At 35.0% G+C, this 27,731-nt stretch overlaps 1 protein-coding gene across 2 annotated transcripts; it reads left to right on the top strand.

The window, feature by feature from the left end:
* Nucleotides 1-1,190: 1,190 nt before the first annotated feature.
* Nucleotides 1,191-27,155, top strand: LOC149082817 (putative NADPH-dependent quinone oxidoreductase VAT1L). 2 transcript variants are annotated; one of them, XM_089235984.1, is made up of 10 exons: nt 1,191-1,574; nt 13,310-13,439; nt 13,542-13,757; nt 14,770-14,912; nt 15,113-15,216; nt 17,445-17,500; nt 18,145-18,339; nt 19,092-19,181; nt 22,426-22,525; nt 23,891-27,155. In XM_089235984.1, exons 1-10 carry the CDS (start codon nt 1,381-1,383, stop codon nt 23,899-23,901), a joined length of 1,239 nt encoding a protein of 412 aa, XP_089092110.1. In that variant the 5' UTR covers nt 1,191-1,380; the 3' UTR covers nt 23,902-27,155. The 2 variants fall into 2 exon arrangements, with proteins under 2 accessions (XP_089092110.1, XP_089092111.1); XM_089235985.1 differs by having other exon boundaries at nt 1,254-1,574; nt 23,894-24,008.
* Nucleotides 27,156-27,731: the final 576 nt, after the last annotated feature.

A 27,731-nucleotide genomic window follows, 5' to 3' on the forward strand; every position in this document is an offset into this window, starting at 1 on the left:
AGTATTAAATGCAGCACTTATGGTAAGTCTTGCAGTTGTTTTATAAAAATAGCTTTCATTTCGGTAGAACTATGATGAAATCCCGATATAACGATGTATGCGGACAGAGACAAAAATATCATTGTAGAGGGATTATCGATAGGCAATATTATCATCACGCGTCACCAAATTTACGCTGTTGTTGACATTTCTTTTAAATTGGCGTTTTAAATAGCACCACAAAATGCACTTGTCAGTATTTATTTGCCACAAAACTATTTATTGGTTGACTAATAAAATTCAGTTAGGTGTGTCCATGTAAAGATGTTCACCGTATCACACTTTTGTGTGTTACACCGAAAGTAGAAATAGACCAAAGGGGCAAGCTGCAGATAACTTTAAAATACCTCGAAGTACCATTAAAAACAAACTTAAAAATGCATTTTCTATCAAATCCAGGCTATCCCTAGGTTTTTAGGTGCCGAGGAGGAACTAGCATTGCTTGTTACGTTCACGAAATTTGTTATCATACATTTTGGCTTAATTATAATTAAACCTCCAAAGCCTGTTGAAAGAGGTATTTTTTTGTAAGACATAGATTAAGTAAAAATGTAAAAACAAAACATGTAAATATTGATATTTTTATGATTCCACCTCAACATAGTACGCAAAAGATTAAAAGCTCTAGGAAGAACAAAAACAGGTGACGAGTTAAAAAATTTATTGAAAGTGATTTGAGCGAGGTATAATGAAATATATTTTTTTGCATGTTTCAAAAATTCTTCAAAAAATATCGTTATAGAGAAATTTATCGTTGTATCGAGAGAATTTTAAAGTTAGACTATATAGTTAATTAGATTTTATAGCAACTAAATTTGAAAAAAATATCGTTGTAGAGGAATTTATCGTTATATCGAGTACGTTGTAGCGAGGTTTTAAAATTCAGTATAGTACAGTGCTGGTAAAATGTTTTCTTATTTTCGCTTTAGGATGTCTTTGAACGGTGTTTTTCATAATAACATGGGAAGCTTAGGAATCCGCAACTCAGCTCTCAAGGATATTCAGCGAACAAATATTCGCTCGAATGTGAATACAATATTTACACACAGACGGGGGGTAAAAAGAGAAAGAGGTGCTATATCGCCGTATTCTGCCAACTCCGAAAGAAGTTTAATCCAGAGCAACCCTTTTTTCCTCCCTCATCTCATCAGATGTGCTGCTGGGAAAATCACTCTCGCCAAAAGGCGTAACTAGTGTCTTGTGAATATTTTTGTTCTTTCGCCGGCAAAGGAATAGGTCCATCTTTAATAATTTTTTTTTAAAGAAAGAAAGGACTTTTCACCTTTTTTGTACCATTATTTTTTTAAAGTTAATTACCTTGGAGGAAGAACATTTCCCGAAATGGCGAACACGGACGAGAAACAGTCGGAAAGTAAAACGGAACAGAATGCCGAAGATCAGCAGCAGGCATCGACAACCAAAGAGATGAAAGCTGTTGTCTTAACGGGATTCGGTGGCCTGAAGACAGTTAAAGTTATGAAGAAACCAGAACCGACTGCCGGTCAGGGTGAAGTACTCATCAGGGTTAAATCATGGTAAGTACGAGTTGTCATCATCAATTATAAGTTTTTCCCTCTAATTGGTTCTTCAAGAGACCAGTTGAGTTGAACATCTGTTAGCGTCCGTGCCCACCGTATGGTACAGCAACGTAACCACCAAATCGCTGATATATTCACATCATAAGTACCCAGAGAAAGCTTCTTGACGAATGTCGGATCTTAAGATGAAAAATTGCGAGTATTTATTACGATTTAAGACTCTTTTCATATAGTCGATTGATTCTTGAAATGTCATTATAATCTTTTTAAAAAGAGCTAATTTCTGCCAAAAAAAAAGGATGAATATATGTTTTCCAGATTAATTCAAAAATTCAATTCAATTAATTCCAAAATTCATTATATATTTTGTGTTTAAGTAATTTTAATGATTAGAAAAATATTTCACTAACCGTTGTGGAAATTTTCAATATTCGTTATTCATTTATTTTATAATCAATATATTATTTCAATTCAATTGATCTGTCATGTCAGAATTATAATTTTTTATATTCCTAATTGATGATGTTTGTAGCATTCGAATATTGACCTTTGCACGACGGCTTCGGTTTAAATGGATCAATAACCGGTGTTGGCTGCCATATGGCGAGTTACGTGCTGGCGGAAGAAATACACGCACATACCGGTATAAATATGGCCTAAAACAGCAAAATATGTCATTGATTTATGGCTTTTTCAACTGGAAGAAAAACCTTTTCCGTTTTACGGTCTCGTTCCTTTTTTCCTTCATAAAATAAATCATTGGAATTTTTTTAGATATTTTTTACTCTAGATTCGATTCTCATCTGGAATTTGATTGGATGGATCAAGCATCATATATGCTCGAATTTTCTCTTAAATTATTCAGAGTTTGTCAAAAACGCCAACACGGATGAGATGTCTGCAACAGTATAAGTTTGGTGATACCTGTCTGACATATGATGATTATGCATGAGTTGGCGAAATTCTGAAACTAATTTAGAATAACTTGGCTGTTTTTTTTTATCTCTGTAATTTGATTTTCGATTATCAAAATATAGTTTATGGTGGTGGAGCAACTATACACGGTGTTTCACGAAAAGTTTCCAAAAGAAATAAAAATTGTACGGTTATTTCTAGAATTGAAATAATTATGGAAAATGATCAACAAGGAAGCCAAATACGTAATAATTGAGGGGAAATATAGAAATTAAAATTTGTATTCGGCCTCCGATAACAATTAATATAATTTTGGCCTCTCGTCATTGGACTACAAAAATTTACATTGTGAAATTTGGATGGGAGAAGGGCGGAAAATTTCTGTAGCCCGCAAGGTGGCAAAACCACAAATCCGTCTCTAAGTATGCCCACGGTACTCTCGGGGTGTGTAATACTCTCCTTTACGTACAGGGGCGAGATATGTCGGACCAAGTGGGGGAAATACATTCGAGCTCTCTCTTATTTTTTCTTTCTCATCGAGAGATTTCATTTCAATTCAATAAATAATTATTTTTTTTACTTTACCTCATTTTTTGCGATCTTGACGCCAAATGACGCCAAAACTCGTAAATTATATGCACCGCAGTTGATCAGATTTTCGCGGCAATCATTTGATGAAAATTGTTTGTTCGGGTTCGAAGACCGTCGTCCGTTTGAGTTAGTTCCCAACGTTTCCCCAACACTAGTGGTTGGCATCATCAGGAGAATTGATCACTTTTGATCCAGTTTTATCAATTCTCCTGATGATGCCAACCACCAGTGTTGGGGAAACGTTAAGAACTAACTCAAACGGACGATGGTCTTCGAACCCGAACAAACAATTTTCATTATATGTACCATGTTTTCAAAAAATATATACAGTGAATCCCGCATATAACGTTTATCAAAAAACTACCATGAAAAAACGTTGCAAGCGGGAAAACGTTTTTAACGGGAAATTTTAATGAGAGTTTATTAGAGATTAGACCACGAAAATCGTACTAAGCAAGAAAACGTTATAAGTGGGAACTTTATAAGCGGACTCAACTGCATACATATATTTGGAAAATACAGTTGAACTGGGTTTTAATGACCTTGGTTGTAACGGCACTTCGGTTATAAATTTATTCTAATGTGAATAATTCGTGGTTCTGAAACATATGGGTCGTGACCATAGACTTAAGATATAAATATTATTAGACTTAGATTAGATACTTAGATTAGATACTTAGATATATTATAGATATATTATATTATAGATATATATAAAGATACTTAGATTAGACTTAGATATTAGAATTAGATATTATACATAGACTTAAGATATAGTATTATTACTCTGTGGTCGTGACCCATAGCTCAAGAATTCCCGGATGTTACTAAAGTTGTACGACCCATTAAGGTAGCAACCTGCACATCAAGTGTCAGTAGTGAACCATATCTCAAGATTTCCTAGCTGTGTATATGTGGATTTGTACAACTCCATGTGTAAAGCCCATAGCTCCCATGGAGAATAATGTTAACGAACGTTGCTTATCACGTCAATGAAAATGCAACGATCTCGGATATAACGACACACATTTTAACTTTACCTCAGTTTGACGAGAAAAAAAAAATTACGTATCAAGAACATGGGTTTCCAAGTGATGTTCACTGGGGGTTTCACGACATCTTTTTTTGGGGTTCCACATGATCAAACGTTACGGAACCCTTAAAAATTCCGGAAACAGGAGAGCTTTCAAAGAAGAAAACGATCTTAGAAACGGTATCATTACAACTTTTCACATCGAATTCTCGAACCAGAAGATCATGAATGTCGTTTTTCCGTTTCATCAGGAAATTATAAGTTGTAAAAACGATGGTTTTTGTTTGTTTTTTTTTTATCCACTAGAAATGAGGACTCTTAAATTGCACAATTTACATGCTTTGCGGGACACTCAATGCCTTCCCACCTGGGCATGGTACAGGGGACCTCATTTGTAAAGGGGCTTCCACGATAAGATCTGGCACGATGATTTATGACAGTAAATATGTATATTAATACAAGATATACAGAAGACTGGATGTTGTGAAGATATTTATTATTTGAGATGTTAATTTTTTTTTTTTTTTAATATACATGTGACATTCATGTCACATGTATATTAATAAGAGGTGGTGCTTAGGCCTTCTTTCATTTTTCCCTGAGGCTATGACGCTGTTGAGACGGCAGCACGGACACACTTTCTTTTGGATAAATAGTATTCCAAAATTTGTTTGAGCTCGGTGGAACAGCCTTATCATCATCGAGGGTTCCGTGTAGGGTGACCAGGTGAGGTGCCTGCAAAATCGAGACAAATCCCAGAAATTGTTGTTAAAAATTGGGATAAATCCCAGAAATTGTTGTTAAAAATTGGGATAAATCCCAGAAATTGTTGTTAAAAATTGGGATAAATCCCAGAAATTGTTGTTAAAAATTGGGATAAATCCCAGAAATTGTTGTTAAAAATCGAGTTATCCATTGAAAATAACCGGGACATTTTCAAAACTCTCATTTGGTGAGCATTACAGTGTAAAACTTCAAACTAGCAATGTACTACGAAAATATTACCACACTATATCTGCACAGAGGCACAAAAACGAGTATAACATCGGGATGGGAGACATGTTTGTCAGACGTCCCGTATATATATGATTGAAGGGCATATGCCATGAAAGGTGAGATGCATTACAGTATATACTAATAAATTACACACTAGGAAGGGGGGAGGGACTTACTCTTAGTATCATACTATAACGTCTATGCTTCTACGAACAGTTGACCCTTGCCTTTGGTTTACAATTTACTACATTCAATTCATTCCGGAAGTGCGTTCGTAAAGTGAATTGTTCAGAAACCGAAATAGTTTTTCCCCCCTAGGAATCAATGTGTATCAAAAATTATCATTTTATTCCAAGAGCTCCGAATATTTTTAGTGCGAACTTTCACAGCAGTGCTTTGCGCTCAAGTGCATAATGTAAAACCGACTGATATCATTAGATTAACTCGGGAAAACACTTTTCTCTAGAAGAGACAATCCCAGCCTTACGAGATAACGGGACTTATATCCCATATGGAGGAAAAAGCAGGCCAAATCTGTTTTCTTCAACACAGTTAAACCTCTCTTCTGCGGGGCATCATCTATAATCTCAGTGTCTTGAAATTTCTGCCTGCAAAGCAATCTGGTCACAATTCCTTTAAAAACGGAATTCATATTTCTCTAATCACTTGCTTCCAATCAGTATAATCAATAAGTATACTGCCATATCAATAACAGCAAGCAGCAATATATTACGAAATATTATAGTATTAACAGTATAATATAGTATACATATACACGAAATATTATAGTATAGTATTAATAAATGGCAAAAATATAACAGTGAAATAAAAAATTCTTAGCATAATATTTAGCGTAGCTAAAAAAGTTAAATTGGAAAAATATTGAAAATGATTCTCTATTCCATTGCGCAAGCAAAAACCGGGACATCTGGCCACCCTAGTTAAGTGAGAAGTTTTGCGTTGGAAACTCCGCGAGAGAGCGCAAGCATGTGAGTGACCGGAAGAATGAGTTGATGAGTAAAGGACGAAAACAGTGTGACCTAGCAAAAGAGGAAAAGAATAACTTTGAAACAGAGACATATTTAACGTAACAGAGAAGATAGTAAAACGCGTTTTTTTCCCATTTATCCTGTTTTTTCCCAATTTTTCTTGTTTTTTTTAAATTCAAATATTTCAGCTAATATTGCTCTTAAAAATGTGGATTTTTTTTTAAACTTTAAAATACACAAAGCGACAACTTTTTGATTTGGTTTTGAGGACAGGGTGTCCATAAAAAAATTATTTTTTATTTTGATAACTATACAACCTCTTGCAGTATGAATGACGTAACTGAGATCTACACCCTATTTAGATACTTTTTTAATTGGAAGTAGGCTTCTGTAGGATCAGCGGTTCGCTAGTAATATGCGGTGCATGCTGTTAGTTATGTACCCAGCATATATGAAACATATTTTAAACTCTAGCCTCTGCTGCGACCTACCAAATGAAAAACACAACTATTACGATTCTTCTATTCAAATTGCTGACCGGTTCTTGATTAATGTGCCGCAATAAAAAAAAGCAATATGGTATGATATTACTAAATAATTTCAAGAAATAAAATATTTGTTAAATTTTTATGTTTGCCTCGAAATTTTAACAGTTGTCTCCAAAAAAAATTCTTAAAAGCAAATTTTTACTCAAATTATTTTACTGTAACTAAACCACAACTATTAAAATTTCGAGACAAACAAACTTCATGACTCAATTATTACTATTGCTTATAGATTTTATTGTGATATCAAACTATATTGTTTCTTAAATGCGGCACATTAATCAAGAATAAGTCATCAATTTCAATCCAAGAATTATAACAGTTGTACTTTTTTCTGACAGGTGGCAGCAGTATTTCCAGTTTAAATGATATATCTCATATTTCATATTTTTATACATGTAAACTGTATACTGAACTGCATTATCTACCCTGTCTCTATGTTCTAAGAGCATGTTTTTGCGCTGATAACATTTCATTTTTACCCGGTTATTGATTATGGACAAAAGTAACTAAGAAAGAAACCTTTTTATAATGCTGAATAAGTTTGCAAAGTATGCACGTTTAGAATCTTTAAGGCCCCTTACACACGGAGCGGATGCGGACCCGCCTTTTGATCATTTTTGTCGCACCACGGTCATTTTCTGCACACGAGAGCTAATTAGACCGGGACCTACATTATTGCCGATTCCGAACGGCAGGCTTGTTTTTTATACTCATCGAGAGGTTGGTGCGCTAACCCCTCGATGGGGGACTCCTTGCGGTAGCAATTTTTTCTGCGGTCATGTCGTCGTTTTTTTGTTGCACCCCTATGTCGGGAAAGTTTTCTGACAAGGACGAACCGGGTATCGAACTCGCGACACCTCTAAACACCCTTTGGTACTATAGGCGAGCATCTTATCGTCCTAAGGTCATCGGGGGCTACCGCGCCCGAGCATGCCTTTTCACACGAGCACATATTTGCGGGCGTTTCGCCCGCATCTTTATATACTCGATTTGTTTTCACCCAGTGAACGCTATACGTGAATAGCGCGTTGTTTTTTATAGTATTTAATTTTTTAAGTTTTTCTTTATTATTTAAGAATAAAATTGTGAAGTATGGACAAAAAGGAAGGTTCTACCTGTACTAAAAAAATATTCTTAAAATATTTTAATATAAATTGCTTGGCAGGCATTACACGTGCTAATGTTTTTCACTAAAATGCTTTTTTCTTAAAACTAGGTTTTTTGTTAGATAAGGAACCTTTTTTCAAACATGTTGAGAGACCCCGTGTGTCTCTCAACACTATGGTGTTACATACCATAAACTGGGGTAACTTTGTGCCAAGGTTCCGACTACGCGCCATTAACGGACTTTAGGACGAAAGTGCTTCCTGTGAGCGTATGAATGAACAATCGGTTTCAAAATTTTTTATGCCGATTCAGGTGCTGCAGGTGACTCACCGACAGCATTTATTGCATCATCTGCTGTCAGCTGTTGTCTAGAGAATTTTTTAGGTTATATTGTGATTTACACGAAAATTTTCAAGTTCGTGTAAACATCTCCTGGTGCAGACAGTGTGTGTTTCGTGGAATCTAGGTAGTTTAATATTTTTTTCTAAGTAGATGTTACGATAAGAAATACCTATTTGAATTGTAAAAATACTGCATTTTGGGAGAAATATGACGCATGAACAAAAAAATGGGGATTCAGGTGGTGACTTTGTGCCACCTATTTTTTCAGGATTTTCGCCCTTTTTTTCACTAGTCTGTTATTGTCCCAGCAATGGTTCGCAAGTATGTGTGGAAGGGATATGAAGAAAGTTGGCAAATTTTACTCATGGCCTGACCCAGCTGAAGAAATTTGGTATCCGAGGTGCCGAATCATAATGAAAAACCTTGACCAATTCTCAGGGACAACAAGTTTGTAGGGGATTCGGAGAAATGAATGTTATATTTATAGTGTGTCTAGTTAAGAAGAGTCTTATATATTCGAGTTTGAAGACTTCTTCATTTTTGTTAATGTTTCAGGGAATTAAAATTTTCCAAAAAAAATAAAAATAAATGCTTTCTTTACTTAAAAATGTCAATAAACTGATTTTTTAGGTTTCTGATATTATTTTATTCAAAAATTCAAAAATGACCTAATTTTGGGCAGAAATAATTTTTCCAAAGGGTTCCAAGTAAAGTTAACAACCAGAATTCAATAAAAATGGGTGTGACAGGCGAGAAAAATACGCTGTCCTTTCCTTGTCATCATAATTTTTTTTAAAAACCAGAAATGGAAAGCTGATATGTGAGGCTACTTTTAGTAAAATCCCCAGCAGCCTAGGCAGAGCATAAGGGAAGATATCAAGGAAAAGCCTCAAAAGTGGCTTGCGGAACCCTTGATGATAATGAGACTGTCCAAAACTCTGTCCCAACAGCATCATAGTCACAGGGCAAAATGAAAAAAAAAGGGCTTAGGCACCACCTCTTAATTTACATATTCATTGAATAAATGGATGATCTTATCGTGGAAGCCTTTAGCCAACTGAGGTCCCCGTGCCGTGCCCGGGTTGGACTCGTGTGTTAAAATTGACCTGGGTGTTCTGTGAAGTAGACCTGCACGTAAATTTTGAAATTCAAGAATCCTTACATCTAGTTTATAAAAAATTTCCAAAAAAGACACCTTGTTTTTACAACGTATAATTTCCTGATGAAACGGAAAATGGCTATCATGAATTTCTGGAGCTTATGCTTCGAAAATTCGGTGCGGAAAAAAATATAATGTTGGATAACTTGGATAACCAAACAACTTAGAAGCAGTAGCTTCTAAGTTGTTTGGTTATCCAAGTGGTCTAATTTATTTAGACGACGCTATCTCGTTAAAATTCAAAATAAAGAACGGCTTTGCGAGTATTAGTAACAATAAAGTTTTCTTCTTTGAAAGATCTTCGGTTTGAGAGATTTTTAAGGATACTTTTGTGTTTTATCATGCGGAACCCCCAAAAAACTATCACGGAGCACCGTTTGGAAACCCATGCCTTAGAGTGAGATCTTTGGTGAGCCTCCTCTGCAGCGAATTTATAGTGGAAAATAAAGCGCTTACTTTCGTTATCAGGAGATATTCACAAACAACTCAGATGAACATTCTATGATTCAATGATTAGCACCATTGATCAATTCAGTTAAAGTATATGTGAGAGTGCTTTTCTTCACTTGATAGGTATAATCAAAGCTTTTAATTTGTGAATATGCCTCCCAATAGACTGACAGGGCTTCAACCTCGTGTGAACGCATCAATTTTACGACCGTGTTAACAGCATCATGACCATCCCGGCAAATGATGTTCAGGTGTCTCCATCTGGTTGAAATTCAAATCTCCCTGCCAGTTTATATGTACTTTCTCTCGAAAACCATATTGCCGGATGTCAAATAATCATGAGACATCCATAACTGCCAAGTCTCCCGAATTTTTCGGGAATCTCCCGAATTTTAGCTTCATCACTCGACCTCCCGAAAAGTTCTTAAATCTCCCGAATTTTTACGAAAATCACAAAAATCCCTAATTGTCCCTAAAAATTACTTACTTCATTAAAAAAAATCCCCGCTTATGAAAACAGTCCCTAAGGAATTTCTTGTGGGGCATGAAGCCCTTTTTTTCCCCTTTCGAAATGACGTCACACTTCGTAAATGGAGAAACTCCCTTTTTAAGGAAGTTTTACAAACCCTCTGATGGTAACAAGAAAGTTGTTTGTCTTATCGTGCAGGGAAATGGCTTAGCAGCCAATAGTCCTGGATAATAATCGAAGATTATAGTGACGCGCATATGGTCAAAATTTCTTTTGTTGAAGTTACGTACGTGCGATATAACAAACCATGAATAGTGAGTAGCAAAAACATATTTAATCAATTTTAAAGATACTTATTCCGATGAATTTCCTTTCATCAAACGTTCCAGAAGAGGGCCGACTTTTCCTTTTTTGTACAAGTTGTGTTACGGACATAAACATCCGTCATGGAAAGACTGCCATCATCACTCGTGAAATTAAAAAAAAACATCAAGCAAGTGTCACAAAAAGTCAGTGTTCTTAAAAAATTGGCGCTTTTTTCCTTCATCTTCCGATGATTTTGGGGTCATTCGCGCAGAATGTTTGTTCACAGCATTTCTGATTGAACACAATATTTATTTTTACATCATTGAAGTTTTGGCCTCCAATTTCACTTGTTTTTTGTGTAGGAATTTTATTCCCAAGGGTTTAACTTCCATGTGTGTAAAATCCCTATTTTAATTTCACTTCAGTTTTTGAGTAGGGATTTTATTCCCTACGCTTTAACTTTTATGTTTGGAAAATCCCTATTGTATTTGGAAAAATCCCTATTGTATTTGGAAAAATCCCTATTGTATTTGGAAAAATCCCTATTGTATTTATTAGGGAATGGTTTAAGCATAAAATACGGGTTTGTGCGAAAATCTCCCGAATTTTCATTTTCAAAAGTTAGCAGCTATGGACATCCATGATGGTAAGTGGAGCCCGTAAAAGCACCGAGGTACTCGCTTATCACAAAATCTAAAAAAATGTTGACAATTCCCATTTTCAAAGATCAAGGAAAAACCACCTAGAATAGTTCATTTGAATTCCTACAGATGCAAAACATTACGAAACGTGTAAATTGAATTAACACAAACGTCCAATTAAAAACACCACTTGTTTCTAAAATCTGAAATTTTGAACCAAAAGCTGGTTTATGAATGCTATTATCTGTTTCATCGAAATTATAAGCCTTGCAAAAAGTAATATATATATACTAGAGTTGAGGATTCTTGAATTGCAGAATTTACGTGTACTTAAAGGGACACACAGGGTTATCTAACATATCAGTGCCACTTGGGAATAGCACGGATACCCATGGCCCCCTATCCTGCCGTACGGTCCCCTATGCTGGGATCTTTGGCGGGCGTTCCGGTCAGACTGTTCGCCGGCGCCTCTGTTATGAAATTTTTAGGGTGAAAAACAAAAAATGGTGAGAACCATCTTGAAGCCATGCGGGGACCTCAGTTACATAGGGGCTTCCACGATAAGATCTGGCACAATGATTTGTGTGTGCAACAAATTGATTGTGTGAGACAATAAATATAGTTATATACAGTAAAACCCCTCTTTTGCGGTCACTGGCGGGACAAAACAATTCGTCCGTAAAAGAGGGGTGACCGTTAATCAGGGGTTTGAAATGCATATTTTATTATAAAAGGGTAAATTATTATTTGACCGTAAATGAGACGTGACCGCATCTTAAGGGATGTCTGTTAAGAGGGGTTTTACTGTGTTAAAAGGTGGTGTTGAGCAGACAGTAGGGACACAGTTGTTGTGGATAAATATTCAAAAATTTGTCTAAGTTCCGTATAACCGTCTCATTATCATCAAGGACTCAGCGGAACAGCCTTAGCATCATCAAAAATTCTGTGGAACAGCCTTCCGCGAAAAGCTTTACGTTGGAAACCCGTGACCTAGAAGAAGGTAGACTAGGAGGAGGAAAGAATGGGGAAATCCCGCTCCACACTTATCTTTTTTCTCCTCTATTTTCTCAATGCTAACAAAGATATCACTTTTTTTAGATGTATCGCTGGTACTGCAAGTGCATATCGTCATAAAGGGTTTAAGTAGCAAAACACCATTTTAGAATATGCAGGACCTACAAATTGCCTGGTAAGAGGAACAGAAAACTACCACACAGACATTTCGAATAGCCATGCGGAAAAAAGTGCCAAATCAATGCAGAACACTTACTAAAATTCTAACCGAAGATATATGGCTATTCAGGCGAAAGGTTTCGTTTTCTGTGGTGATCACATAATGCTCTGTCGTACCTCTTATTTTTGTCACCCTGTACTTTTTCCTAAAGCACAACTGTATCATTTCCGCTAAAGATAACAAGATATTTTTTTATAGATTGTGGATGACACTGTTTGAGGGAATGAAACGTACATAATCCTCACCCGATGTATCTTTCATTCCTCCAACGCAGTATGGATCTATAAAAAATAATCTTGCGATTCCTTAACGATTGTTTGAACAGTTCATACAGGGTGGGTTTTTAGTTCAGGGAACAACTTTACAGGGTGATATGAGACCTAAACAAGCACTTTTGATCATAGAATGTGCGGTCAAATCGCAATTGCAAAGGCGGTAGAGAGTGTACAACAGCACCTCATCAAAAGTAAATATTATATTTTTCTGACGGGGATTTGCTGCAATAAGTCAATCAACCATTCTAGGGAGCAGGGTATTGTAATGTGATAGGCCTTCTAATGGTACAACTCGGGTAACGCAAATTCTGCGACAAGTTATTATACCGCTAAATCATTGTTTTGTGCAATATAATCTTGATGGTCTTTGCACCAATTAAAAACAAAGTCCAATCCAATTCGAAGGTGCATATGCACCCTCGAACGGTTCATAGCACATACCGCAGCAAATCCGTCGGAAAAATATGTTATTTATTTTCGAAGTGCTATTGTGCACTCTCTAAAATAGCCCTCTACTTCCTTTGTTATCGCAATTCGACAGCATATTAAATGAACAAAAATGCTTGTTTAAGTGTCTTATATCATTTCTTGAAGTTTGTCCCATGAATTTAGAATCACCTAAAAGTGACTAATCCTAAAGTGAAGTATGGTTTACCTTTTTTTGTTATTGGTTTCAGTGGTCTGAATTTCCTAGACTTGATGGTGAGACAGGGAGCGATCGACAATCCTCCCAAGACGCCCTTTATCATGGGTTTCGAATGCGCAGGTATCATAGAAGCTGTTGGTGAGGGTGTCACCGAGTTCAAGGTCAGTATGGTAATAACGTCTTCAAGCAATTTTGAAAAGAAAAAAAAAAATTAATTTTGATGAATAAATCAATTTTTTTTCTCGTCTTTAAAACGAATGAAGGCGGGAGACAACGTATCGGCGTTCACGGAGTACAAGGCATGGGCAGAACTGACGACAGTCAACACGAAGTACGTGTATCCACTGCCAAACGGAATGACGTTCGAAGAAGCGACTGCATTGCTTACGAATTACACGGTGGCCTATTGCTTGCTGTTTGACATAGGAAACCTGCAGAAAGGACACCGCGTTCTGGTCCATTCGGCGGGAGGTGGCGTGGTCAGTCTTCGTTTTATCATAAGTTTTTGGATGTGGTGGGTGTCCCAGAACTCTACTGTCACAGTGAGATGACGAACTAATTTTGCAATGGAACTTAGGATCGCAAGTGATTTTTATGTTCAGCGCATGTTAACAACATTTAATTTAAGCCGAAGGAGATAGGAAAAGGTCGTAAAGAAACACTGGAAGTGAGAAGGAAAAATATTACCCTCCTCCATACTAGCATACTACTAGTGACCATACATCATGTATTTTCCGGGACAGTAATGGTTTTTTTTTTAATGTTTTCGATCGTCTTGACATTTTTTGCAAAAATGTCCCGGTTTTTCCCATTTTTTCACCGCAGCCTACTCAAATTTTTATTTCTTACTGAAATCAATGACTGGAATTATTTTTTCAACTCATAAATATTATTTTATTATTAAAAAATATAAACGAGAATACTGATCGATCTCACATATTTATTATGATGAACGTTTTATTTCGTGGAATTCATTTCAATCCACTGCAATTTGCAGTTGAGATTCAGATCCCACCGATCTTTCTGTGATCTCAGCATTATTTGGCAACCCTGTTAACTTTTGGCATCATTTTTTTTTGTGATAATTGGCGATGTCCCGTATTTGGTGTCCCAATTCCCGTGTTTCTTTCGAGGAAATATGGTTAGCCTACATAATACCGTTTGAGAGGAAAATGGACGATATTTTTTTCCTTTGATAATTTCCCGTGGCTGTAAAAAAGAAATTTCGTTGTTGTTTATCATGACGTGAGCAAGGTTGCTATATTTTGGTGACTTCTGAAGTAGGGTATTGCATGTATCCCCCAAATAAGTGGATTGGGACCCTGAGCTCCAAAAGGAAAAATTATTCATCTGGACGTATATACTATCATACCTGTCATTTTGACGGTAGAGTTCTGGGACAACACCCTGTATATTTGTTATGTTTGGTGTAATTATAGAATACATTTTTTTTCTCCAACTATAAAGCATGTGCCCGTTCTTTTTCTTTAGGGGCTAGCAATATCACAGTTGTGCAAGTCTGTCCCAGACGTCACTTTAATAGGAACGGCCTCCAAGCATAAGCATGAAGCTATTCAGGATTTCTTTACCCATCTGTTCGATCGTAACACAGATTATGCCCAAGAAATCAAAAAGTAAGCCTTTCGGGAACAATCCGTATTTCGAAAAATATCTCTTTGTTTCATGGAGAATCTTCACGTTCAACTTGCGAAGACATTCGACTTCTCACACCAAATAGAGCGATTATCATAAAGAAACTATTGAAAGTTCATAGCAATGACAATCATAAGACCGAAATTATTCAAACTTAATTAATTTAATTCATATTTTTCAGATTATTGCCAGAAGGCGTCGATTTGGTTTTGGACTGTCTATGCGGAGAAGATGCCAATAAGGGATATGGTCTGTTGAAACCCATGGGGAAGTACGTTCTCTACGGTAAGATTATACTGTACTTAGAACGTTTTCGTTATGGTTCTATTAGCAATTATTTGTCAAAATTTTTTTTTTTCCGAATTAAAATATTTTTATCTTATACAGAAACAATTGTAACACCAATCGTCTCTGTCAAATTTCAACACCACTTTCCTTTGTATAGGCGGGGCAAGCAATATTGTATAAATAAATTAATAAATTTTACTAAATTAAAAAAAAACAAGAAAAAAGAACAATTTCACTGGGATCTCTGCTGCCACCTATGAAGTAAAAACGAACTAATTGCTATAATTCTTAAAGTAAAATTGATTGTTAGTCTTAAACTGGTGTGTAGCTTGAAAATAAATAGTAAATACAGTAGTATGATACTTTTTTTTCATGCTACATATTGGTGTAAATTTTCTGCGCTATTGTACTGGTTACTTGTTTCTGTGTTTACCACAAAATAATTTTGCGGCAAACATAAAAAAATATAGAAACCGACATTATGGTGCATAAGATTTCACATCTGTATACAGAATAAAAATAAACAATAGATGATATCATACCATGTAACTATTCTTATGCTGCAAACCGGTATAAAACCGACTTTATATGCTTGATTTCCGATTGTATACGTAGATTGGGATCTCGCAACTGATTTTATACCTAGCTTATGATTTTATAGTTGTTACGATTGTAATGTAGAAATGGTTTTTTTTATAAATAAATTGTCAGAGGCATCCAAAGAGCCGATATTTTCATATGGCGGTGTGGCCTGGGTGTCTTTCGGTTTGACGGCATAAAACCGACCGTAAATTTTACTTGGAGAATTTATAACAAATAGTTTTATTTTTACTTAACAGGTGGTAGCAGGTGTACTAATGCAAAGCTTACCTATTTCAATTAACATTTGTGCGCGTTTCTCTTCTGTATGAAAATTTCGGAACAGAAAAAAGAATAGAATTCGAATGCATTCATCAATGTTTCAGGCAACATAATTTCTCATTCTGACATTGAATTTTAATTGATATAGCATCTCATGTTTTTAGTTAAGACTCATCTACGCTACCCCGATATACGAATTGAGATTCCCGGTTCCATTTTTTAGTAGTTGAACATAAACTGTTTTTTTTAATATATACATATACATAACTTCAGAATTGTTTCTGAAATATAAAGCACTGCAACAAATTCCGTTCGATTCCTCTCTTTTGTTTTCGTTACTAACACGGCTACTACTACTACTACAACTGCTACTACTAGTAGTAATACTAAACCACACACGCGCCTCGTCCACATTCCTCTGCGGAATTTCTAACGAATCGGCGCGTGTTGGAATGTGCGTGTACGTGTTGTGAACCTAACGTTCACGACACGAGTTGAAGTTTATTACTGTGTAATGAATGTTGAGATAGTGCTGTAATCTGCCATTTTTTTCTAACTATTAGTGAAGTGCAATGATTGAATAATTGTAACATTGTATGCCTGTTGCTCTCTGTGGCGAGAATTTTTAAAGGTGAAATATCGGCTCGCATTCACACAAAGTATCTTTCTCACCCCCTCAACGATGCAGCTTCCTTATCATGTAGTTGGTTCAAGAATCTAGCGAAATATTTCGCGAACGGGCAGGAAATTCGCATGGACCAGCGGTTGAAGAATACTGGTCTAAGCAACATTGGTGCCTGATTGTGTGGTTAATACATCCCAAAGAGTAAATACAACAGCACTGCCTCCTCTTGGTGAACCGCATTGTGCAACATTTCAAGGTTCAAGTAGCCCCTGGAAACAAGTAGGCTTGCTCGCTTACTTATAGGCATGCATAGTTGTGCGTACCACTCATGTAGGGAAGGATTGCTTACCCCTAAACATACGTATATACCTCTTGAAATGTATAGATCTGCCGACCCCGAAAGATAGGTAGAAAGTGTGCGTATCTCTTGAATGTCTATGGGTCAGCATGCTGACCCATAGAAAAGGTGCTTGGGAGTCTTGCTTACTCCTTCGTTTATTGCGGCCCATAATTAACTTATTCCACATTTCTCATTACTGCACTTTTTTTTTGCCATTCATAAGTATTACTTGCGCTCTCCTGAATGACCCGTTACGTACCCCCACAGGCTGGGAATCATTGATATAGGTAGTAGGCAATGTTCGAAGTGTGGGGAAATGACGAAATCGCCAGCTAGCTCGCACATTGGCCAGACTTCAGACACTATAGCCGTAAAATTTACAGTGTTTTTATTTTCTAGGAACGTCAAGCATAGTGTCCGGAGAAACTAAAAGCTTCTTCAGCTTCGCTAAATCAGTGAGTGATTTTTTTTTAACTAAAAATTTTATTCGATGATAATCATCCTATCAATAGGCGCATTTGGTCATATATTCACAATTTATTAAATGATACGTTTCCTCAATTAATCAAAAGAAATGAGCATTCAGAAAAACAGCACGTGCACCAAGTGTTCCGTACAGTGATGGTCATTTGTTCGAAACAAAAGGGAACTAAATTTCATATGCGTAAAATATGTTTTATGTGTAGATAAAGAAAGAAAAATCTTTGTGACACCATACAGAGAAAAAAGTTTGGAATTTATGAGCGAAACTCACGCGGTCTCGCGATTATTCGTAATTTATTACTTTAAAATTACCGATTGTTTTGAGCCACTTCCACGGTGGAAAACAGAAAAGTATTGGTCGAGGCACACGTGCTACAAAAAATAATACCTTAATAAAATAAAATTCTACTCCTACAACAAATGGAAAAAAAAACTACTCATTTTTTGAAGGCACTCAAGCGCGTGCCGCGTGTGATAGATGTATGTCTACATATACCAACTTGATACATGTGACCTGCTAGCTGTAGTATCGATGAGTTATGTATCATGTATCTACAGTATCTCAAAGAATGCTCTTTGATATGCGCGTGTCTTTTTTGTTTTTTCGTTGTGACAGTGGTGGCAAGTCGATAAAGTCAGTCCGATAAAATTGTTCGACGAAAATAAGACGCTCTCGGGATTCCACCTGAGACATCTGCTTTACCAACAGGGACAGCATGACCAAGTCAGGTCGGTTGTGCATAAAATCTTCAAACTGTGGCAACAAGGCAAAATCAAACCAGTGATCGATTCCACTTGGGCTTTCGAAGACGTGAGTGTACCGATTCCAAATTCTAATATTATTTTCTGTAAACACTATCGTATGCTAGTAATTTAATCATCCCGACCCGAGGGCTATGCGATATTACTTTAAAAGGCTGGGATTACCCTATAAAAGTTTGATAAAAGATATTTTACAAAACTTGAAAAAAAAAAACAACCAATAATCCTATTGGTTACATTGCTGTGCTGTGGGGACGAAGAAAAATAAAGTTGTAGAGGCAGACGAGTAGGCAGGCAGGGCATAGGGATCCATGCCCCCCCCCCCCCAAGCCAATAAAAAATTGAAATAAAATAATATTTTGGTAAAAAAATTAAAATATATCGAAACAAAAGACGTTTTATGTCGTCTTAATCAATTTCTGTCAATTTAAATGCTTTTTAAAGGGTTGTAACTTATTATTTCTTGGGAAGAAAATTTTTGTGCTCCCTCCTAAGTTTGATCCGCCCTTGTGTAGAAGGATTATCGTTATATTGAGAAGCAACACAGTTTAGCATTAGAATTTCGCATTTCAAAAATAGGCTTCAGAAACTATCGTTGTAATGGGATTTCACTGTATCAATATATATTAAAATCAGGTTTTACGTCCCGTTGCGACTGCAAATGCACAAGCCCAGTCCAACGTATCGTGAATTTTACATTTTAAAAGAGTCGATTTCATGCGTGATATGGTGACCGAATATCCCCGTCAGAAATATATTTTAAAATAGAACTTCTAATGTTATAAATTATTACCCCGACAGGTTCCGGAAGCTATGCAGAAGCTTCATGATCGAAAGAACGTGGGAAAAGTATGCTTCGATCCCAGCTTGGAGCCGAAACCGAAACCACAGGTAAAAATCGATTTCAGTCATTCTGTGAATGTGATTCCGAGTTTTAAATGGCCACCATAAGACCGGAGATGGTACGGTCATATAAAAATGGCGGGATTCTGTACGTGTTCCAGTCGAGAACTTCGGTATTTCACTCGCAATGGTGGGGGAATTCTATTCGTATCTAAATACGTATCATATTTCAAGGGAATAAAAGCTAAAAATTCGGGAAATATTCGATTTCGCTTTCAATGGCTGAAGCAAAAAAAAAAAAAAATAAAAGTAATCAAACGGTAAAAGTTGTTTCTTTTTTAGATTCGGAAAAAAATATATATATTTGACCGGTGCACAGTGTGGAGCAGTGGTCTTCAAGAATTTTCGACATGACGACCGCTGAAATTAAATGAGCAATTTTGCGGACCGGCAGAAGAAATAATTTGCGAACTTGAGGAAAAAAGGAGGAAAATTTCCTAACCTCGAACTTTATTATATTTTCATATTTATACTACACTATTAAATATGCGAGAAAGAGCATTTATATATATATATAGTTGAGACTCCTGCTGCCACCTATCAAATAAATATAGACGTATCTGTTATAATTCTTGAAGTAAAATTAGTTGTTACTCCGAAAAATCGTCAACGAATAAGGCAAATCCACGAAAACTAAAAGGGAATTTTTTTAGTATTTGCCTTATTCGAAGACGATTTTTTACGTATTATTAGGAAAAGTCATCTACTCTTCCGTAAATTGGTTGTTCACCGGCGTGTAGTATGAAAATGACCGTACGAATGATGCTGTATGGCAGGGGTGGCCAACTTCTCTCTGTTCGAGGGCCGACAAACACTTACGAGTCTGACGCAATGTCGCGGGCAGCACCAGGGACAAAACTCCGGTGTATAAGCCACATCATGCACGCTCAAGGGGAGAGAACACCGGCATATAAGCCACACATAGTATGGTTGCTTGCTACGGCATCACGGGTCCACGCACATTTTAACGGGATTTAACTAATTAACTGAACTCTACATTTAATTATATACTATTTATAAATTGTTACTAATGAGAATTACTGGTATAAGAAAACTTTTTCATCCTTCTTTTCTTTCAGCAAATTATGAATGTTAATGCGTTAATGCTCTAACCGGAATGGAGAATGTTACTTCATGAAACGTTTAAAGTTTATCGAACAAAAAAAAAAAAAAAAAAATTGATATTTTGAAATTTGTTTTTCTGTGAGTTTCGTACAATGCTTTTATAGTTTTTTTTTTCCTGCCAGGTAAATACTTGACTGAATACCAATAGACTGCAGCACATTATTTTTGAATTTTTATGATAAACTTGAAAATTTCTGAGGGAAATTTTGCACGTTAAGCTTACAATCACTGACCTCCGATGATTGCGCAAGAAAATCCGTTACTGCTGTTTCCATAACCCCCACAGTAGAAGTTTTTGAAATCAATCATGTGATCCTGTTTGTGTTTGAGGAGGTTTTGTGTGCTAAAAATAAAAATTGTTTTTTTCAAATTAGAAATTTTTTTTTCTACATTTACCACAATTTCGTCAATCGAAACTAATATCGAAAATATAAAAGCCTTTTCATCTTGTCGGGGACCGCATCCTGCCCGCAAGTCAGCTGTTGGCCACCCCTGCTGTATGGTATAATTTTATGTACCACAATGCTTTATGTTCATCGCGGAATTTCAGAAATGTTTTGTGTGCCGAATATGAATATAGTTCAACTTGAAACTAACGGGCTGTAGGATATTTTATGCAGGCAGCCTACTACGATGTAAATTTTTTTTTTTGTAGATGGCAGCAGGAGTTTTAATGTAACAATAAAAAGCTCTACGCTAGGATCACTGCTGCCAACTACCAAATGAAAACAAAACTATATGTCTTTGAAATGAAATTGATTGTTGGTTTAAACCGGTGTACAGCATCAAAATGAACAATATGTGGTAAAATGACGTATATTGTATGTTTTTATATATAACGCATACTTGGATTAAGTTTTATTCGCAAAAATGCGGGTTAATATGTTTTTTGGTGCTTACAAGAACTGATTTTGTAGTAAACGTAAAAACATAGTAACAGGTATTTAGAAGCATAAACTTTACACCAGTATGAAGTAGAAAAATAAATAGTATATGGTATTATAACACATCTTGTTTGTTTTCATGCTGCATACCAGTTCGAAACCAACAACTAACTTACTTGAAAAATTATAACAGATAGTTTTGTTTTTATTTGATAGGTGGCAGCAGAGATTATATATTTTGTGACAGATACATTCCCCACATTTTCGTCTAGAAGAGAAACACGAATAAATATCGCTTCCTTATTTAAGTAATATTTTATGAGCATTTCTCTCCTACACAAAAATATCGAAAGCGAATAAAATTCGAACTCATTCATTAATATTCAATGCAACGTAATTTATCCTTTTGACACACTCGAATCTCTTGTAGCAATGTTTGACAAACCTCTTCCATTCCAAATCACTGCTCTATCAAGAAAGCCAAGTAGGCCCAAGGGGGCCTTTGGCAAAATATACGACGAAACCTTAGCATATGTTCGTGTGTGTGACTAATTTGTTTTCACTCTGATATCCCCTGATACTAATTTTATTGGTTGTTTGTATTGTGCATCTAATGAAGTCAGAGGCTTTTGGCCTTCCATAGGTTTCTAGACTAAATAAATAAACTTGGCTGTCTATCAACAACACATTACAATTTACTACTACTACAATTCTTCACATAATGACTATGCGAGAGAGATTTACATACTTGTAACATAGGCGTACGCAGAATTTTCTCGAGGGGGGGGGGCGGCTTTACGTTTTTCCCTGCAAAATGACACTATAATCTTGCGTACCCCAATGCTCTTGTATACCTGATATGATATATAAGAGCTGTTATAGTCTCATGTACGGCACCCGATGTATAAATTAAGGTTCACGGTTCCGTTTTAGGAATTGGGCATCCGCTTCTTTGTAAAAAAAATTAATATACGTAACTTCAGCGTTGTTTCTGCGGTATACGGCGTTGTATTAACCTCCATTCGCCTCTTGGGTTTTTATTACTGACACGACTGATCCATATTTTTCTTTTTCACATAAATAGAAATTTCTAAGCATTCTTCTTACCCAGAGATAATACAGCTTTCAGATCATGTAATTTAAGAATTTGGCGAAAGGTTTCGCCAGGACCAGCGATTGAAGAACACTGCAGAGTATATATGTATTTTGTTTTTCTCCGAAAGGCAAAGACAGCTAAAGACGGAAAGAATGGGAAAACTATGACTTCCGGCGAAAGTACAGACACGGACAAAGATCCCAAGGAGGAACTGTCACCACCGGCTTGTAAGAACCTTCCCATACATATAGTTTTATGAACATTTATGTATTAATCAACGATGAAAAATACACAGCAGTATTTTCAAGTCATTGGGAAATGTAGTAAATGAAAAAAAAAAATTATCCGAGTGGTTCTGAGCAAAGCAGGAATCGGGGGCTCCCACGACTGAGGTCACGTCTGTCAATCACCGAATTACAGTGAATGTGATAAATTCGGTGATGATGCATAATCACCGATCAATTTTGGTGAGAATTGCGAATTCATCATATTTACCATGCTTGTACATAATCCCCAGCTAGTATTGGTAAATATAAATCGTCAAATTATTTGAATTTTCCCCGGGACATTATACATAAGCTTCAGCCTATGAGGACAAAAATGATCGTAATATTGGTTCAAGATATTTATTTTGGACATGTTTGCACATGTTGTTGATAAATATGAAGGCTAAAACTAACACATAAGACTGACAATTTTTTTTTATTTTTCTATCTCTTCCTTACACTTATTTCATCTAAACAATATTTTTATGGCAAAATGCAATGTACCATGGGCAAAACCGGTAAATAGTTAAATTTGCTACACATTTTCAGTTATTTTTTGCCCATATTTATCTCTACTTACAAACTTTAGTACGGAAATATGCATAATCGATAAAAGTGATAAATGCAATGAAATTTATCAAACTTACCGAGATGAATAGTGATTATGCATGTAATTATAGATTAATCACATTTACCGTATAATATACGTGTCTTAGGTCAGTGCTTCCCAAAATGTGCGTTGCGGCAAATATTTGTGTGTGCGCCTATTTATTCTTTGAAGTGGTTGTTATGAATAGAATATCGACTGAAATATTCTGGGGAGCCGCAGATGAACCATGAATAGAGTAAGAGAGCCGCGGGGGGGGGGGGGAGTTTGAGAACCACTCACTGCCTTAGGGTATAATCGCCAATAATCTTAGTTGTTCAGTTATAATTAAACCCTTGTTATAACCAAATATTCTTGTTACAAATCCATTGGTGTCTCTAATTTCGAAAATTAAACATTTTGTGTGTTTAAAATGTGAATAGTGTACTTATTAAGAAATATTTAATAAGCATTTTGAATTTGAAGACTCGTGGGTCGCGAACTTGATAGTGTTCTCAATTTTGTCTCGCGGCTAAAAAATGTTAAGAGAGCATCCTGCTACGTATACAAATTAAAAACACATATTAAGGTTCAGAAAGGGTAAAAAGGTTGATAAAAAAATCCTCCCCTTTCATTAAGCTCACATAAAAAGTGTAATGTGAAAAAAAAGTAAAAATGTAAAAAACTTAATGTTTTCATGTAAATAAACAATTATTCTTCTCTTATCTCTATCTTTACAGCAGCTAATTAAGATGTAACATGCCTCTTTACCTTCTTCAATGAGTGGTTATGTCTGCAGAAAAGAAGAGAAAAAAAAGAGATATACTTCTATGTACTTAAAATATTTGTCCTTTCTTCGTGGTTTGAAGCTAAGTTTTATGCGTGTGTGTGTTTAAGCTCCTAAACAAAATGTTGGTTGTTGTTAAATATTGTTGTTGTACTATTTTTTTCCCTTTCTATGCTAGCTGGTGTTTATACAAAAAAATGAAGAAGGGTGTACCCACATACTTTGAAAAACCTGGAGTTCTGGTTACATGAGTATGGTGCGGTTAACTAACAATGTTTGTCATTGATCTTATAAAAATGCTCCTTCAAATTTAGATTTCATATAATTTGTGTTAAAAAACAGACAATAGTAAATTTTATATTATTGCAGCAGTTAAATTCAATATATGATTTGGAAATAAAAAAAAATTACTTTAGGCAAAATAATGAGCCATTGTACCATTCCCATAAATGAAAAAGTAAAAAATACAAACTGTATTATTCCTTTTCATAGAAGATAAATACAGTACTTGCAAAACACAGTACAGCCAAAAATGAATTTATTTAGAATATTTTTATTGCATGTGCATAAATATAAGGTCCACCCTTCTTCAATTTTTACGTGATGTTTTCTTTTGAACTTGGTCAAACGTTGAAAAATTGCTTTTCTTTTAGGTTATCTTGTAGTTGTCACTGCTTATAATATAGAAAAATGTTGAACTTTTATTTTGGAAAAAATTTAAGAAATATGTGCAAATATAGAATAGAATAGTATTAGCTATATAAATGAATATACATATAGTGTTATAATGGACGTTATAGTAAATGTTTGTCGATTTTGATAAAAAAAAACAACACACAACATATTTCAAAATATAAATGGAAAAGTCTGATCATAATTTAGAAATTCATCCCCCCCCCCCAATATATAATTCTACCAACGCTTATGAATAATAATTTCAATTTTCATTCTTAAGCCAAACTAATTAGGATGCATATTTATTCAGAATACATTACGAATGACTTAATTTAAGATAATCAGAAAGGAAGTTTATAGACATCTCAAAAGAAAGATGAAACAAACGATAATAAAACCTTGTAAATATTTGTATTAAAACATTTATGAAAATTAAGTGACGAAATGTGTTCTTACATTCCATAGTAACACGTCCATATATTTTGGAAGGTATATAAAAAAAAAATTCATATCCAAATTAGTAACTATTTTTCCGTTCGAAACCAATAATTTAAAAGCAAATCACTTGAGAGCTAACTAGCATAAGTGCACTTTTCACAGTCTTTCACCCACACATTTCTGAGCTTTAATTTTTCTATATTTTATACGTAGACACAGATTTGGAGTATACCATACAAAAAATAATAGAATTACAGTACATCAACCAATAGATAAAATCAATAAACAGAAAAAAATACTAATTTGATGAAAATTTGATACATTTGAGCCAAATTTTGGCTTTTTTTCTCTCACAAATATTGACATAGTTTTTGCAAGAACATATTTTAAATAAACATGATGACATCATCAGCTTCATGCCAATGTCTTTTTAAAAATGTGATTACTCCCACTCGCTCAATAAATAAAATTAATGTGTAATGCTCAACAAATAACCTGCGATGTTATCGAGCATGATCATTAGCAGTTGAAGTCGTAAGTTTTCTAGCTTTGCCCACTGGTCATAGGAATTCTTTGTAATAATGTTTCATGAGAATTCAGTTTTTCTCTTTTTTTTCAATTTCCATTCTGTGCATATATATATATATATTGCAGATTTTGATAACATATGTGATTATAATGTATCTGATGCTCATTTTTGAACTTTAGCTCATGTTTACACAGGCGTACATTTTGCCACCAGTTCGAATTGGCCATTTTACCAGACATAAGAGCGACAAATTAATAAGACATCAATTCAAGTAGAAGCAATTCTTCTGACTGGTGGGCAAAGCCAGAGATGATTTCGGATCTTTAACGTGTTCGAAAAACGCAGGATAAATAAAGTGAGCAAAAGAAAATACAAAATTTTATGGGAGTGGAGAAATTTTGACAGCATGAAGTCTGATGTCTTGGAATGGTGGAATGTACGTCTGTCTTCACTATATTTGGTTCCTAATAACTCTTTTTTTTTTAACTCATGAATTTAGAATGTATGTATTTATAAATCCAAAGTGAAACTTTCCTGCCATGCTCTTCCTTCACGAAAAAATAATAATTTTGAAATTGAGAAAATATTAAAAGAAAACTGCTTATTCTAGTCAGTAGAAGATACAACTGCTCATGTTATATATAGTTTTGATACAAAATTTTAATATAAAGAAACTGCTCATCTGATAATTAATAATAATAAATTCTGTTTTAAGTAAATTTCACACATTATTCCATTGAAATGCCAAAATTTTTGACTGCCAAAATAATTTTTCCAATTTTTAACAGAGATTAAAATGAATACAGCCTCATTGCTGGAATCGTTATATAAGAAAAAGAATATTTATATAATTTAATTAATCAAGAATTTCACTTCATATTTTATAACTTCCAATTCAAGATGCATATAATGCATGTGATACTTTACAGAAAGATTCTAAATGAAAATTAAAAAGCCTGTATATGTACCTCAATATCTTATATATCACAAAGTAATACATTATAACTTACGTTATACAGGTTGTATCAGCAAAATAAAAATATGTACATTTCACTTATGCTAATGCTTACAGTCAAAAGTTTGCTAATACTTCACGTATCCATCATGAAGCTAATGCCCACAGCAACCTAAAAGTTTTGAGAAAATCATTTTGAATTGTGTAATACATATCACAAACAAAAAAGATTTGTTTACCTATATTAAAATGGTGCCAATAGTTTTAAGGTAACATATCGTATTTCTTTAAAACTAAAAGAAAATATTTACAAAATTATAAAAGAATTTATACACAAATTTTACGGTCAAATTATATCAGTTATCCGCATAGCCACTATCCATCCAATCTTAATGAAAGAGCATATTCTTGTGGATATACAACTGTCTTATTAAAAATGTAGGCAAAATTTAGTTTGATGTTGAGTAACACCCTAATTTTTTAAATGTGTTAAAACAATGTAAACAAAAAAAAATTTTGATGCACGTTTGTATGTGAAGCTTTTCTCCCTTTTGAGTGCCTGTTGGTATACACATATATATATTCCATAGTTTACAATAAAAGCTATTTGTGCTGAACAAATGTCAATTATTTTCATTACTTGTACATCATGCAAGACTACCAAAAAAAAAAAAATACTACAGGGAAGGGTCATGACATTAGAGACTGAAACTTTAATATGAATTTCTGTTCTTTTAATATTTTTGAGCATTCTCTTTAAGTTTATCAAAAGTATACACAGATCTTGGTTTAACATCACCCCCTTGGGGACCAAATAAAAAGCTCATGGGGGGGGGGGGGTACTCTTAACCCTAGATAACTAAACTTAAATCTCTCTCTCTGTGTTACTCTGTAACTAATTCAACTCGTAGACTACGAAAACAAGTATAGTTCAACATTTCTTTTATATATTTTGAACAAATTAGCATTGCTTAAGAGAAGTATTATATTTCAATTATAAACACTAAATAAAAAATATATTTAAAAAAAACTTGTTTTACTAGTTATGAAAGTACTGTGAGCGAGATGGTTCGAGCGCAACAGGGACATCTGGAATTCGTAAAACTGACAGGGGCCCGTGGTCTATTAGACGAATGTTTAGTTATCTAGGGTTAATCATTAGAAAGCCTGATTTTTTAATTATGCTGCAGGAACCTT

Source organism: Pholcus phalangioides, unplaced genomic scaffold (assembly GCF_987345545.1).
Source record: "Pholcus phalangioides strain wild (caught in Gottingen) unplaced genomic scaffold, Ppha-v1.0 ptg000009l_1, whole genome shotgun sequence".
NCBI classification, from domain to species: domain Eukaryota; kingdom Metazoa; phylum Arthropoda; class Arachnida; order Araneae; family Pholcidae; genus Pholcus; species Pholcus phalangioides.

Coding starts and splice junctions, on each gene's coding strand:
- LOC149082817 (XM_089235984.1), top strand. CDS start 1,381: ATGGCGAACACGGACGAGAAACAGTCGGAAAGTAAAACGGAACAGAAT. Junction 1,575..13,309: donor CTCATCAGGGTTAAATCATG/GTAAGTACGAGT, acceptor TATTGGTTTCAG/TGGTCTGAATTTCCTAGACT. Junction 14,913..15,112: donor TATGCCCAAGAAATCAAAAA/GTAAGCCTTTCG, acceptor CATATTTTTCAG/ATTATTGCCAGAAGGCGTCG.